This window comes from Arachis stenosperma, chromosome 6 (assembly GCF_014773155.1).
Source record: "Arachis stenosperma cultivar V10309 chromosome 6, arast.V10309.gnm1.PFL2, whole genome shotgun sequence".
NCBI classification, from domain to species: domain Eukaryota; kingdom Viridiplantae; phylum Streptophyta; class Magnoliopsida; order Fabales; family Fabaceae; genus Arachis; species Arachis stenosperma.
The window spans coordinates 128,498,248-128,514,713 of NC_080382.1; the positions used below are offsets into that span (position 1 = coordinate 128,498,248).

General features: G+C 29.1%; 2 protein-coding genes across 2 annotated transcripts; one reads left to right on the forward strand and one right to left on the reverse strand.

The window, feature by feature from the left end:
• Window positions 1-1,139: 1,139 nt before the first annotated feature.
• On the forward strand, window positions 1,140-3,462 carry LOC130934596 (peptidyl-prolyl cis-trans isomerase FKBP65-like). Its single transcript, XM_057864153.1, has 7 exons — window positions 1,140-1,259; window positions 1,697-1,830; window positions 1,888-2,000; window positions 2,542-2,736; window positions 2,828-3,093; window positions 3,186-3,302; window positions 3,418-3,462. The coding sequence occupies exons 1-7, from the start codon at window positions 1,140-1,142 to the stop codon at window positions 3,460-3,462; spliced, it is 990 nt and encodes a 329-aa protein (XP_057720136.1).
• A 4,070-nt stretch (window positions 3,463-7,532) lies between these two features.
• On the reverse strand, window positions 7,533-15,215 carry LOC130932447 (triacylglycerol lipase 2-like). The gene is made up of 9 exons (XM_057861772.1): window positions 15,021-15,215; window positions 14,544-14,657; window positions 11,037-11,177; window positions 10,475-10,585; window positions 9,511-9,654; window positions 9,144-9,184; window positions 8,947-9,026; window positions 8,323-8,418; window positions 7,533-7,858 (listed from the first exon to the last, which is right to left on the reverse strand). Exons 1-9 carry the CDS (start codon window positions 15,213-15,215, stop codon window positions 7,533-7,535), a joined length of 1,248 nt encoding a protein of 415 aa, XP_057717755.1.
• Window positions 15,216-16,466: the final 1,251 nt, after the last annotated feature.

The following is a 16,466-nucleotide window of genomic DNA, read 5'->3' on the forward strand; positions in this document are numbered from 1 at the left end:
AAAAAATCGGCTGTGGCTCCGTGAACGACAAGCGGCGGCCGTGGTAACCGGAGGTGGCAAATCCTCTCCTTAGTTCCCTTGGTCTGTACTTTTTGTCTCTCTCTTCCTGTACATTTTGCTTTTTTTCGGTATTAAAAGGATAAGTAAAGAAGTTGTTGTTGAACTTAGTTTTAGGGTTTTGGATTACTAGAATTGTGCTGATCTTTGCAATGAAATGGTAAAGCTGAACCTAGACTTGATGAAGTGAAGATGATGATTTGTGTGTGAGTTAAAACTAATTAATTAATTATGGGTAAATGGTTAGAGTCTGCTCCATAATGTGTCATCATATTTGATTACATGCTTCCATTTTGCTTCATTTTGATATGATCACTTGATTTGGTTTGATTCACCTATTTATTACCACTTTGAGCTGAATTATTATTATTATTATTATTATTATTATTATTATTATTATTATTATATCTCTGAAGATGACATAGATACCAAGAAACTTATCTTCTAATTAGGAGCCTCAACATTTTGATTCATTTTCTTGGTTTAGAACATTTATATGTATCAATTCACCCATATCACCTCAAAGGAAACTTTACTCTGTTCTGTACTTGATAAAATATAAACTTATAAGGGACCTTCTTGGGTCAGGGATTAGGGATGCTGACAAGGATGATTAGGGCAATTGCCAGTTTCATGCAGTAATATTCCGAGATTGAGAAGTTTCCTTAGTTTTCAAAAAAAATAAGTAACTTTGAGAATAGCAAATTTAATAACATAGAATATTGCTGCAGCTCATTCAAAACTAAATGTAATAAAGAAATACTTTGGATAGTTATGTTTTTAATTGATGCATCAGTATGAAGTTTAAAAGAATGAAAATTCTTCCCAAACAGATTTTTATGTGCTTGTCAAGCATAAACCAAAGTTGATTATTGTTCTTTAGGGTATTCCGTTCTCAAACAGAGTACTAGAATATATGAGACTTTTTTGGTGTGCGTTTCAAGGTTTGGACTTTTAACACAAGAAGTTAGAGCCAAGGATGTCTCTTCGTATAAAGGCTGTGGTAGATAAGTTTGTTCATGAGTTGAAAAAAGCATTAGATGCTGATATTCAAGATAGGATCATGAAGGAGAGAAAGAGAGATGCAAAGTTATATTGAAGAGCGTGAGCGTGAAGTAGCGGAGCGTGAAGCTGCATGGAGGTCGCCGTCAAACACGCCGCCATCAGTTATAACCGTCGCCGAAACCGGGACAGACTCACCGGTACTCTGCTTCTTCCTTTTTTGAATCTGTTCTGCTTCTATTTTGTTCCAATATTCTCCTAACTTTCTTTCTATGCACTTTGAAATTGGTTTTGCTAATTTTTTTGTACCCAGTAATTGCTTTGCTTCATCGATGGTATTAAGGAACCTACAACATTGGCAGCAGATGAGTCTTTTAAGCATAAAGCAATGCTAGAAATTTTTGAGTCCACTATTATTTAGGTATCTTCATTCTATTTACCAAGGATATAGTTGAAATCATTGACTTATATATATAAATATCTCGATTGCTCAACTTTCAATTCCACACTTCTTATTACAAACTGCTTTAATATTTGAGCATCATGTTTCTTTATAAAAAATGCTTAGTCATCCAAATTAATGGCATAAAATATTTCAAAGAGAATATATGAGAAACAGAACAAATCCCTTTATTAGAATTTCAAGTACATCATCCTGAACTATTTGAGAAATAGAGAAACACGAGTTATTGAACAATTTGAGCCTGGTGTTTATGTGACACTAATAATAAAGCCTACTGGTGTCAAAATGTTCAAGAGAGTTGGATTCAGGTATACTACAGTTACTTGTTTATCTGATAAATTCTACATTTTCAATTTTTGTATCAGTGTGATTTGTATTGAACATATGAGTCACTATAAGTCAGCTCCACAACAAGGTCAGAAACGGGGTAGAAGTCGCCCCACAGGGTCTGGAAAGAAACAGCAGCTGACTTCTCTTGGTAAATATCTGTTTCAGCTTTTATTATGTCTTTTGATGAATTGAAGTTATTATAATTTAATGTTGAATTGTTACTGTTCTTGTTTGAAAATACTTATTGGGATTTATGTAAAAATCCCAATTGTTCATAGCTTTCACAGCTTAACTATCAATTATAGAAATGCTTGTCTTATCCAAATATATATGTATTTAGTTTTTTTTTCTTCTAATTAATCTACTTTTCATAATTAAATATAAAAGATAAGGTGTTTGCACTTGAGTGTTGAGTAATCCTCAATTTCTCATTCAGTCATTGTTCCATTATTCCTAAAAAATTGTTTATCATTGATTCTTGCATCTTCTCTTTATTTCTATGCTCAATATATTATGATTATTATTACTATTATTATTATGAATAGAGCTAGCTAGCTGCATTTCCCCCAGGATCACACACACACACACACACACACACATATATGAAACTTGGGAGTTGATTGTGACCACTGCTTATACTCACCAATGAATTATCATGTGCAAGTTCATTGACATGTATAGTTTTGCAGATGCGTTTGGTGAGAATGGAAGGCCAGCATCAGGTGATGAAGGTGTTGTACCTCTGAATGCTTCGCTCCAAATTGATCTTGAGTGGATATCTTGGAAGGCTATATCTGACATAACCAAGGATAAGAATGTTCTCAAGAAGACCTTGAAGGAGGGAGAGGGGTATGAACGTCCCAATGATGGAGCTGTGGTTCAAGGTAAAGCTTTTGATCTGCATTATGCTTCTCTTTGTTCCATTTACTATTTCATTGGCTGCTGTTGTTGAATTCGTTATTTTTATTGTTGTAGTGAAACTTATTGGTAAGCTGCAAGATGGGACTATTTTCGTGAAGAAGGGTCATGATGATGAGCAGCCATTTGAGTTCAAAATTGACGAGGAGCAAGTAATTGATGGACTTGATAAAGCTGTGATGAACATGAAGAAAGGGGAAGTTGCATTGGTGACCATACATCTTGAGTATGCTTTTGGCTCATCTGGGTCAACTCAGGAATTGGCCACCGTTCCTCCCAACTCCAACGTGTACTATGAAGTTGAGCTGGTTTCCTTTGTAAAGGTGAGAGAGAATTGTCTTATGTTCCTAATATTTTATGGTTCTGACAATATTAAAAACAACACTAATTTAATAAAAATGGAATGCAAGAAAAGGAATCGTGGGATCTGAATACACCCGAGAAGATAGAGGCAGCTGGAAAGAAGAAGGAGGAAGGGAATGCATTATTCAAGGTTGGCAAATATGAAAGAGCATCAAAGAGATATGAAAAGGTATTGTACTCCCTGCAAAAATCTTAGCGAAATTTGTTGTGATGTGAGGAAATTCAGAATCACATGAATATTTTTTTGGGTTTTAATATATAGTTCTCTGTATCCTTCACTGTAGAGTGCAGTACAGTTGCAAGATAAGGCTCAACATGTTCTTTTTTAATTTTTTGTCTAGTTAATTACTTGCTTGCAAAAACATCTCATGCAATTGGCTGATGCTCATCTGTTAACAATGATTTTCTACTTAAAAATTCTGTGTTATTTCACTTCTCAAATTGATTAATCTTATGCTTTGTTAATCATGATATTGTTTATTTAGTCTTTTTCTATGTTAATATTTAAAGTTTAATAAATATGATATAAAGAAAATAGGTTATAGTAAAAAAAATGGTATGAACTATTGTAGTTGGTCAGTTTTTTTTTTAAGCTCATGCAAGAAATTGCGGCGGTTCAAAACCGTCGCAATTTTTTTAAAAAATATCCACATAAATTTACGGCGGTTTTAAAACGGCTGCAGATTTTTTTAAAAATCAACTAACCAAAATAGCGGCGGTTTTGCAACCGCCGCAAAATCATCAACCTGATTTGCTGCGGTTGTGCCAGCGGTTTCTCAAAACCGCCGCAAAATCAAATCTCCACCCCCTAACAGGCGACGCTTGTGGAACTGCTGGAATTTTGTTTTGTGGCCGTTAAAAACTGCCCCAAATCCCTAAGAAAACCACCGCTATTCGGCGTGTCTCTTGTAGTGAACTGACTCACTTTGAGAATTCCTAATGGTTATAATTACCACAAATTTATCAATAGGATATTCTCAAGATGAACATAGTAATAGAGTTTCCTTTGACCTGCGACTGTCATAGTAATTAACAATGTATTTATTATACTTTGATTCCGGACACCTAATACCTTAGGGTATTAGTTGAATGGATATTGTGTATGATTTAAATACTTGTAGAATTAATTATTAGTCAATAAGGAATCCGTCAACTCTCGATAAAGAGTTTGAGCTCTATGATGATAATGACTGAAATGAATAAAACCTTGGCCAAAGAGATTGAATGAATGAAGAAATGACCTTTTTAGGTCATTCACAGTTCATTATAATAATGGTAACAAGTTAGAGTTTAACAATTAAACCATACTCTAAAGGTTAACCAAGAGCTGGAAAGATGGAAAGAATTATACTTTGTTCTTCTGAGATTCTTAGTAAAAATAGATTACTTCAAACTATTAGGTCGTTGAGGGCTGTTGCTAGATGCCAACCTTGATTAGTAAATTTAGTATGACTAATTTACTATCCGCTTAGTATTGAACCTATGGGGTCACATACTAACGAGTGTTCTAATCTTTACTGTAGAATTATTTAATTATTATTTTGATTTGATCAAATAAATAATTATATTAATTCAGATGGAATATTATTATATTTTTTGCTAGCACCAAGAATATAATAATAGTATGATAATTGAGAATATTAAATGAGATTTGAGAATAATTAGTTATTCTATTTCTGAATTTGAATTATAAATTTGGATGAGATCCAAATCGATTATGTTTTAAATTGTTATGATATGATTCATAAAATTTAAAGGATTTAGATGTGGAATTTCAAGATATGATTTAAATTTGAATTAATAATCAAATTTAAAACTAGTAACAAATCTCGTACTATATATATGTATGCCAAGATTAGAGGAATATAACAGAGAGAATAACAAGAGTTTTATTCCTTTACATCTACACACATAAACCTATGTGAGCCTAATACTTGGAGAAGAATTTTATAGCGTGCAAAGAGTTACAAGAGGTTTCTCAATTTAGATCAGATTCATTGGTCAAAGAGTTGACAGCAAAGGTTGGTCTCGGTGTGGATACATATAGCGCCTTCGTACCATCGAAGGAGAAAGTGATTTTTACTAGCGTACATAGGTATTTAGATCTGATCTATATATTGTATATTATTGGAATAAAGTTTAAGAACAAAATAGATCTTTAATGATTACTTTCTTTTCTTCCGTTGCATGTTATGAACATATGGTAATCCTTCAATAATAACTTATAGATATAGATTAATTCCTCTAAGAATAAGAAAATACAAGCCTTGAGATATTGTTCAGTGCAAATATGCGGCAAACATTCAAGAACAATGAACAAAAAAACTCTAACAACCACTAAAATCAGGCTGATATCAACGTAACAGGGTCAAACTGCACTAGATACATGAACAACAAACAAGAACCAGTGAATCACTCATCACATCACATAATATTGTCAAGCTAAAAATATTAAAAAAGAAAAATAAAAGATGTACCAGCTGAGCAATTGTATTGACCGAAAAAAGAAGGAGTTGCCAAAAGCGGTTACCGGAGAAGAAGGCAGTGGCTTTGGACGGTGGAGTTCTGAAGATGTGGCGGAAATGATGTGGGATGCAGTAGTTTTTCTTCACTATCTGATTCCCGATTAAAGTTTAATCAATAGTTAGGGTTCGTGGAAATTAAAAATTGGATCAAGGAGATACATAGGCAAATTAGCAGAAAACTAAAATTGATGAATCCAAACTAGTATTAACTGAATTAAATTTTTTATCTAGACAACTATAGCATTCATCAAGCAAATATTACTTTATCCACACAAATGTTTACTCAATGGAGGGCTTCAGTTTCAGTTAATTAGTGGATTGAAAATCTAACCTCTAAGCAATAGAATCACAAAATTAGTGTTCGGATTAGAGTAGCGGCGGAGAGAACTCTGTGACAACGGTAATGAAGGGAACAGACGCGACGAGAGCGGCGGAGAGGACTCTGGGACGATGGCAACGATGGCGCCGAAGGGAGCAACGCGACGAGAGCGGCGACGGAGGAGGGGGCTCGTGCGATGCGAGCGGCGGTGACAGCGGCGGAGATGAGAAATAGGTCGATGGCGGAGAGAGGAACAAGGGCGGTTGATTTGTGTGGTGTGAATGGAGCTCAATAGGGTGGTGGAATGCTAGGTTTAACTCAATTTTTTAAAATATAGATAAAAAATCTGACTGTAATAATTTAACAAGATGTAACATTTTAGTTCATTTAAATACAGATGGATTTTCTGTCGGTAACTATTTTTCACAAAAAAAAATAATTTTTCCGATAGAATTATCGACGGATTTTCTTTTTCTATCTGTAATTTATGCTAGTTCATTTTTCTTTGTTTTTGATAGAAATTCTATCGCAAAATTTGTCTGTATTTTCGTGGGATAAAATTTGTCAGAAATATCCGTCTGTAATAAATAGTTTTCTAGTAGTGTATATAAGAGTATATCTTGAGTAAACATCCAAAAAAAACCACATAATATCTATATCCTTGAGATGAAATAATGGGAGCGGTCCCTAAACATGAGAAACAAACAATTCAAGAAGATTAGAGTGAACAGTCTTAGAATGAGCATGGTAGTTGATGTAATTTAATCATACAACAAAATTGACATAGTCACATAAAGAAGATTGTAATTGATCTTTATTCACTAGCGAAGAGCATTCATTCACAATATTCTGTACAATTGTCATAGTTGGATGACCAAACCTCTTATGATATGCATCCAAAGATATATTTTTTAAGAGTAAATAAAAAGCAGACAACACAAAGGGATTAATTTTTGGTAGAGGAGAAAGTGCGTTGTACATAGATGATGAGGGAGTGTGTTGTTGAACATGCTAAAAGTTTTGATCAAAACGAAGAAGCAATAGCGAGCTACATTACTTAACTAGCCATAAATTGAGCATGGTGGCCCATTCATATTTGTCCAGATCCTCTTTTGCCTCGAGATAATCTTCTTCCACGGCCTCGTCTTCCAAAACTACCTCTACCAAAATTTCCAAAAGCACTTCTTGTTAATGTAAAAAGTGTGAGACATATTAGTCTCACATCAAAAAATAAAAATAAAAAAGAATAAGAAGTTTATAAGATAAGAAATCCATTAATTTACTACCTTAATTTACACGCCAATCTTTACAAATCTTTGATTCTATATTTGTTGTTTTACAAAGTGCGGTTCTTTTTTCAGCAATATGAAGAAAAGAAAGTAAAAGTGTATTGAATTTGAGTTGACAGTACGAAGGAAGTGATATTTATTTATAGTATAGCAATAGCACTGAACCTTCATGAGGGAAAGATAACAAACTAACTACTATATAACATAAATTGAAATTACTGTAGTACCCTCTATAACAACATGTTTTCTCGTCAAGTTAACAATAATTAATTAAATTGACGGTTGAAAAATGAAATGACAGCATTGTACACTACGTCTTTGGCATTGACCCCCATAACGAAATCAAGATGAGCATAGTCCTTGATGAACTGAACACTAAGCTTATCAGCATCATGAGACTTTAGGGAATCAAGTAAAGTTTGCACATCAACAACATCAGAAAGAGCATCTCGAGCACCATAGCTCAGAAATAGAGGTACGTCATGAGGGATATTAGATAGGTTGTAAATTGGAGGGGATGCTTCTCCATAGTGCATAAAATTATAGTCTGGTCTCACGTAATTATACTTTGCAAGAACCCCACTTCTAATAGCTGAAAAAAAAATCACGAATAATAATCATCATATACGTCTCTCTACTGTGGTTGTCTGCTACTTTAAAATTTAGATTTAATATTTAAATTTATATTTTAAAGATAATTTATTCTCTAAATTATTTATCGAAAGATTTTGTTAATAAAGTTAGTGTTTGAAAGATACAACCATAAATTAAATTAATCATTTAATAAATTAGATGATAACGTGATATGATAACATGTTAAATTATGTTAATCAATTATTTTGTGACATATGATCATATCAAATAACATTTAACATAATATATTATTATCTAACGAATGAAATAATCGATCTGAATTAATATTTTATTTTTTAAAAATTAATATAATTAACAAAATATTGTAAAGACTAATTTAAAAAATAAATTATCTTTCAAAACAAATTTAAATATTACAAAATATTTTCTACAGTAAGCAATTACTAATAATGGACTACGTACTCTGGGCCAAGTGTACCAAATTCTTTGATGCTGTTGACTGAGGTGCATTCTTCAATAATAATTCAATAGTTGAAGAATTGAGGCAACAATTTTTACCTGAAAGAATAACACGGAATTATACTTCATAAAAAAAATTTGAATGTAGATAGTTATTAAAAGGAACCAGAATCAACATGTATGTGTGTAAATTTAATTTTTTTATAGTTATTATTTTTTATATATTCTTAATAAAATAATTAATTAATAAAATACGTAAATCTTTTATTATATAATAATTAGACTCTTTTATGTTCAAATAATCAAACCTTTAAACACAGTATAATCAAATTTTTTATAAATATAAAAAATCAATTATCTCCTTATTTTTATATTTTAGTCATATTTCATTATATTTTTATTATAAATATAAATTTAATTTGACTATATTATTTATAAAGTTTTGTAATAAGTGTAAATCAAATTAATTATTTATAAAATTTAATTAAAAGCATAAATATATAATTAGTTTATATAAATAACTAATTTTTAGTGACTATATAATATAATTATTGATTGAATTATTTTATTTATATCTATCTAATTATTGAAATGAAATTGTGAATAGAGTATGGTGAAGGTCAAAACCGGTTATAACAGGCAACAAGTCATAACAATCTACTCCAGGGTGAGTGCAAACTAGCTTGAGAAATGCTTGAACAGGTATCCTATAAAAAAAATTATAATAAATATATAATGCATTATACAAAATTACAAACACATAAAAATAAATAAATTATATTACATGCATGGAAACGTGATAGAGTTGTGTTCTTAGTTCTTACCCTTTGGGAACGAATTCCGATATCCCAAATATTCGAATGAACTGTTTGGCGAAACACAAAAACAAGTTAGCTGTTTATAATTAATGCATTTAGGTCACTATTTATAAATAATGTTGAGTCTTGATAATTAATTAATTAATTAAGAGCAATGCTAGGGACCAGCAATTTTTGTGATTGTTAGCCATCAACTAGCCATCAATGATGATTTGATGGCGTGAGATTGGTGTGAAATTTCATCCAATGGCTCATCTTCCTCTGCTGGTTACATACTGGCCAAAATTCAATAAAACTGCTGGTCCCCTAGACTTTTCCATTAATTAATAAGTATATGGTTGATGAATATTAAACTTGTATTTAATTTAATTACCTCGTCTAGATAAAACTTAGCTGCAACATCTAATAATTGAGTGGTTAAATGACTCAAATAGGCTATGGGGCTCAATAATGCTGCTGATTTCAGCTGATTCACCAATTTCCCTTCCGAGAAGGAAGCCAAAACTGTCAATGTTCCCTGCCAAACATGCTCATTAATTTCTACTTTTACATCAATTATATTCAATCATCTTGATTTTAAATTTCCCAGTTATTCACTTGTTCTATGTGATTATTTACTCTCATCACGATATCCATAGCTGTGGTAAATTTGTTTTAGTTCAATAATTCTTGTCATTATTGTTAACCATAAAATCTTAAAACGCTAACATACGATATTAATTATGAATGAACAAAATTAATTTTGTATTTACGAAAGATGAATTTTATTTATCAAAATATTAATTTTATTCATGTGCAGATTTATTAATATTTAACATTTTTATAAGTCGAAATAACGATTTTTCATTTATCATAAGTATAAATTTAATTTTATTTATTTATGAATAAATTTATTAATATTTTAAATTTTTATAGACAAAAATAATAGTTTATTTATGAATAAATTAATAATAAATAGAGGTATTTTGGTAAAAAAAAAATTGTAATTATAAATTTTAATGAATCTCTAATATCTGTAAATATCGAAATAATAGATGTGATTAATTAAACCGTATTTTAAATACGGTGTTTAAAAATAAATAAAATTAATACACATTTAATAAACTAAAAATTTAAAATCAATATGTTTTTATTTTTTATTTATAATATCAATAAAAAATGACACGTTAACAATACGAAAAATATATAAAAAATTAAAATTAATAGTATTTAATTTTTTATTATAAAATTATCTAAAATTTAAAACTTATAACAAATTAACTCTGTCACTCTCCAAACAAGGTAACATAACTGAAGCCAAAGTTGAGTAAAAGTAAGGAAGAAAGATAATGGAGTACCAGTGAATGGCCGACGTAATGGGGCTTTTGTCCTGTTTGGCTGGACACATACTCCACAACAGCAGGTACATCATAGCTAGCCAGTTCATCCCATGACCAATCCCAATATGCCTGTGTTTTTTACACACCAATATCCTTACCATTAAGATTAGGTTTAAGTGTTCTAACCTATATTTTCTGTTTTTATATTTTTCAAATTTTATAAATGATTTAAATAGTAAGATATTTAAATAAGGTAAAAATTTATGTATAATTATCTATAAAAATTAATAATTAAAAATTATTAAATAATAATTTAGTTAAATTTATTAATTATTTAATAATTTTTTATTATTAATTTTATATATTAATAAATATATAAATTTTAATTTTTAAATAATTAAAAAATATTATTTATATATTAAAATTAATTATTATATTTAATTTATTTTTATTATATATTTTATATTATTTTATCGTATATTTTATATTAGTAACTGATTTGTTAAGGAATATACGTTAAAAGTAAGATATAGTAGTATGAAGAAATTAAACTAGAAATAAAAGAGAAAAGAAAGTAAACCTTAGAAGAAGGGTCCAATGAGACATGGCGGCGGCTGAATCTGGTGCCTCTGGTGTTAGAAATCCAAACATCGAAGCCGTTATCAGCTAATATCAGTGGCAGATTTTGCTCTGGACCGTTCAAAAGCCATTGCGCTCCGTCCTGCACCCACGTATATATAAACTTTATTATTTATTTATTTATTTGTTAAATTCAATGAATATACTCATAATATGTAAATTTAGAATGCGCATACATTGTTTTTTGGGTTTGTCGGATTTCGCAAGCTTACTCTTATCAGCAGAGGTGGTGGATGATGTTGTGTAACACAATTAATTGGCAATAAAAGATTACCATATGCATGCATGGGACCACATCATAATTTATTTTGGAAATTACAGAACACACTCATAAGTCATAAATAACAATTTTTTGGGTCGTGCAAGATGGGAAACATCCACGTTTCGGTACTATTTAGGAGACACCTTCGACATTCACTCTGTTATACTTATATCTATGAGTATATAATATAGAAAAGAAGAAAATGTGGTGATCTACTATCATCTATGCAGCAGTGTTCTAGTAGTGCCTGTGCCGGGCGCACTCAAATTGTGGAACTTGAAGACAAATCCATTAATCGTCCTTATATTGTCACATATGAGGCCCGTTTCGATAAAATTTTTAGATTTTTCAAAAATAATGTATTAAAGACGGCACATTTGTTAAGATTTTTTGGAATTGATTATTATACTTTCTCTCGATTTATAGTTTAACATAGAGAAGGTTTATTTTTTTTAACACATAAAACACTGATTTGTAAGTGTTGTGTGATTTTTTTATGAATTAAAATATTTTTTCTGAAAAAAAACGGGACATTTGACCTTAGCTTGTTTTAGTAAAATCAGATATACTTACCATTTTTTAATAAGAATATTTATGGATCGAATTTATAAATCCACTTTATTTATTCGTATGTGATTGCAATTTGTAAATATGATCTGATCCACAATATAATCAAATTATCAGATTTAATGTGATCCGCACTCTAATCGAATTGAATTGCATAATATCACATTTATATATGCGGATCTGTACTAAATTATAAATAAATAAATAAATAAATAAATAATATATATGTTGTATATATTTATGTTTTATTTTAAATAATAATTATTTTTATATGCTGTATTATTTTATTTTTATTATTTAAAAAATTAATTTAATAATATTTTAGAAGTAAACATATTTAAAATAATAAAAAAATTATTAAAAAAAAGAGGTTTCATTGATTTTTTTATAAAAATAAAATTTTTGATATATTTTTTATTTTATAAATATATTTGATATCTGATATGAATATAAAAAATACAAATATTAAATTTAATATGATAAATTTAGTGTAAATTAAATTAAAATTTTAACCATATCAAATCTAGTCGGATGGATAAGCAAAAACACTTATTTTTTGCTGGAAAGCAAGGAGAATTTTTTGTTGTTGTCTAAAGCAGGAGATTTGATAAGCCTAATCATTCACCAAAATGCTATTTTTTCATAAATAAAGCTATGATCCTATCGCTTTTTCCAAAAATAATTTGTTGGAAAAAGCAACAGATTGAGAAAGTGTGCCACTTTCTATGTCTAAAAGCAACATGGGCGTCACTTACGTTAGTGAGGAATCATGATATCTTCTTGGACTCAATTAAATAAAGAAATGAAAGGGAAAGGAGTAAGAGTAACTTAGCGCCATTAATTGTGTGACAGACGCGGAACTCAACCCTTTTTGTTGTCACCTTTGTCAAGTATGGACTATGGAGTCAAGTTCACACTTCACACATGCATCATCTTTAATTTCCCGGAGATAAGGAGAAAAACATTTTTGAAATTACTTTTCATGTTAGTTTGTTTAGGAAATTTATCCAACATTTTAAATTAAGCTATTGACATAGCAATAACAATAAGTTGATGTGTCACAAATGTGTGGCACTCGAATATGCTGAATTGCCACATTACACCATGCATGTCAACATCCCGGAGCATAATTGACCTCTATTTTGAATGTGATACAATTGGTAAAATTGAAAATAAATGTAAAATGTATATACATGATGTTATTGATCAATTTTAATTTATTACGTTTCAAATTTATTTCATTAACACATTTGTCCAGTATTGTTGTATCAAATTTTGTTAATAACGTTAATTCAGGAATAGTAATTAAAAAATATTTAAAATATTATGGAAACAATTAAAATAAATTAAAAAGAAATAGTAATTCTAAAAAATTTCAAAATACTAGAAAATAAAAAATATATTTTACTATTTTTTTAATAATTAAAGTTTAGGTGATATACGCACAAAACTCAGGTGTGGTAAGCGCTATATGCCTCACAAACCTCATTGAGAATTTTCAGAAAATATTAATTATTAGATAAAATATAGATTTTACTTAAAATTTGCTCAGCTAAATGATCAATCAATCAAGTTTAGTTTAATTTGGTAAAACTTTTTAAAAAGTTATTTTTTATTTTATATTTGATAAAAAAAATATCATATACTTATACTTACAATTTTTAAAGACACGAGTGTTTTTAAAATCATCTAAAGTAAAATTTTTTAAAATTGACTTGTATTTATTAAAATTTAAAAAATTTAATATATCTTTATACATTAATTAATTTTTAAAACTATTTTTTATATTTATGTCTATTATAATATTTTTAAATTTTAAAAATTATTTTATCAAATGTAATTGTTATTATTTATATTTATTAAAAATTATTTTTAATTTAATTTATTAAATATAGGTGCTATGATTTTTTAAAAATAAAAAATTTTACCAAATCAAGTTTTAATGTGTTTGGTGAAAATTGAGTTTTAGGCTTTTAGCATAACTATTTTTAAATGGATATAAGAAGGAAAAAGAAAACAATAAAGTGCCGCATACTAATTATTTACGCCTCTTAAAATCTAAAAAAAAAAATCAAATTGGAAACAAATCGCCAAGACGCCAACAACAATAATTGAACACCTATATATAGCTTAATAAAGTTCATATTATGTGAAATTAGTTTTCGCGATAATAACCAGCATTTTCCACACATATTAACGTTATTAAACTTTACTTAAAAATAATTAATCATCTCACCAACATATTAAGGATAACACATACACTTCAAATTAAATCTAGCAAATACAATGCAGTATGAATATATATGATGCATACATTACACTATATCTTATATATTCGGCGAAATAAAAAAGGTGTACTGTATAGTACTTATAAATAACACATGTTTTAATTTTATAAAAAATTGAGTTTTATTTTTTAATATTTATATTTAGATAATTTAGACAAAAATTTTATAGGCACTGTAGAATTATCCAAATAAACGATCGCTAATTATTGAACATTATATTGTACTAAGTAGGTAAAATATATTTCTTGAACATGTTACATGCATGATAGGCAAATAAAGAGTAGTAATTTAACAATAATAATATAGTAGGGTATTTATTGTGTGCACTTACCACTAATATTCCATGCTGAAGTATCACTGGCTGCTTCGTCTGATTATTCCCATTGCCACTTCTACCTTCTGGGATTCTTTGGACGCTAAGAATGTACCCATCTGCAGTTGTAACCTGAGAAAAAAAAAAAAAGATATTGGGTAACGTTTACCAAATAGTAGTTTCTTTCAAGTTAATAAACAACCTTTTTGTCTCCCACAATTTTAACATAACCATCACAATTCACAAATATACACTACTACTTGACGACATATTTGACTAGATTGGTATTCATCCATTTTAAACTTTATATGAAATTAACTATAGCTGAATTTATAAAATGTCGCCTAAAATTATCTAAGGCAGCATTTTCAACCTTATCTAATCGATCGTCGTATCCTATTCTATAAGCAACGTTTTTCATATGCATGCGTTGCCTTTGTGGTAGTGTAGATTAGTAGCATGTGTGTTTTTTAAGGTCTCTGTTGTGGTTCTTACTTGAAGTTCCTGGCACTTGTAACCATGAATAACAACAGAAGAGGCGCATATGCCATCATCACCCAAGAGAGAAGGAGGAAAGGTAGTAGCACCGTTTTTTCTACCTAAGGAGCCTCGGCTAGAACCCTGTGCTACGCGAAGCACAGAAGATGAAAAGAATAATAAAAGGCACAGGGTATTAGCCAAGAGAGACATAATAATAATAATAATAACTGTTTATTATTTTATGTCAATGAAGGTGTGGGGATAATTGAGTAGTAGTAATGTTGCGTTTATTTATAGAGAGAGAGAGAGAGAAAGGGAGGAGGTGTGTGAAATAATGAAAGAGAAGTTAGGAGGAGAAAGGAATTGGAAAACAGAGTTGGTTTCTGATTCTCATGTGTTTTCCTCTCTTTACAGGGTTTTCTTAGGGTCTAAAAGGATATGGTTTTCTCTTTTCTTTGGACATTTTGGGAAGTCATTGAGGGGTCCACTAATATTTGGAGCTTCTTCCTTACTGCTTTTGGTAAGTAACAATGACTTCATTAGATTCGAGTTTAAGGATCGGATTGGTTCTGAGAACATTGCAAATATTAAGAATCAAAAATAAAAAATAAAAGATATAAAAATTAATGTTTATAAATTTTATTTGATGATAAATTAATTCTATCTTATCTCTTTAAAAAAAATATAATTATAGAAAATTGATAAAAATAATATGAAAAATAAAAATAAATTATATTTTTTATTAGTATTTTTCTGTCATTAGAAAAATCGTAAAAGGCATAAAATATATTAATTTAACATTCTATAAAATAATGTGTATATATATATCAAACATAATTTTGTGTAGACTAAAATAATGATAGATAAGATAACGCGTTGAATTATTTATATTTTATATTTATCCAGGAAAAATTATTTCCTTTTTGATTACTTGAAAATAAATTAATTTATTAATCGACCACATTATCCTTTTATATTTTATAAATAAAAGAGAAAAATCTCTCTCCCCTTATCTAAATTTGACAAGGCATATAGTTTATGATTTCGATAATACCAGTGAGCTGGGACAAGGTGGAAATGGGGGTTCATTATGGCTAATAAATTTTGATAAAATTTCTAGCTATTTCCTATTTATTGGTTTAAAATTAATTAATTTTCTAATTGGCCGTAGCGTTACACAGGGAACGACTCACATTAAAACTGTAAAAACGTCCTTTTTCTGTTTGTTTTTTTTTTTTTTTTTTGAGGATCATATCTAATAAAATAACACGTATTCTATCTATTTGAGTTAAATATATTAATTGAATCGAAATTAATGCATATATAATATATATAATAAACCAACTTTTAGACAAATAAAATAAAAATTTAATTTTGATATATTATCAATTTAAAATTATTATACATATACATTTAATCACATAACGTTATATTAACAAAAATAATTATTTTTTATATTAT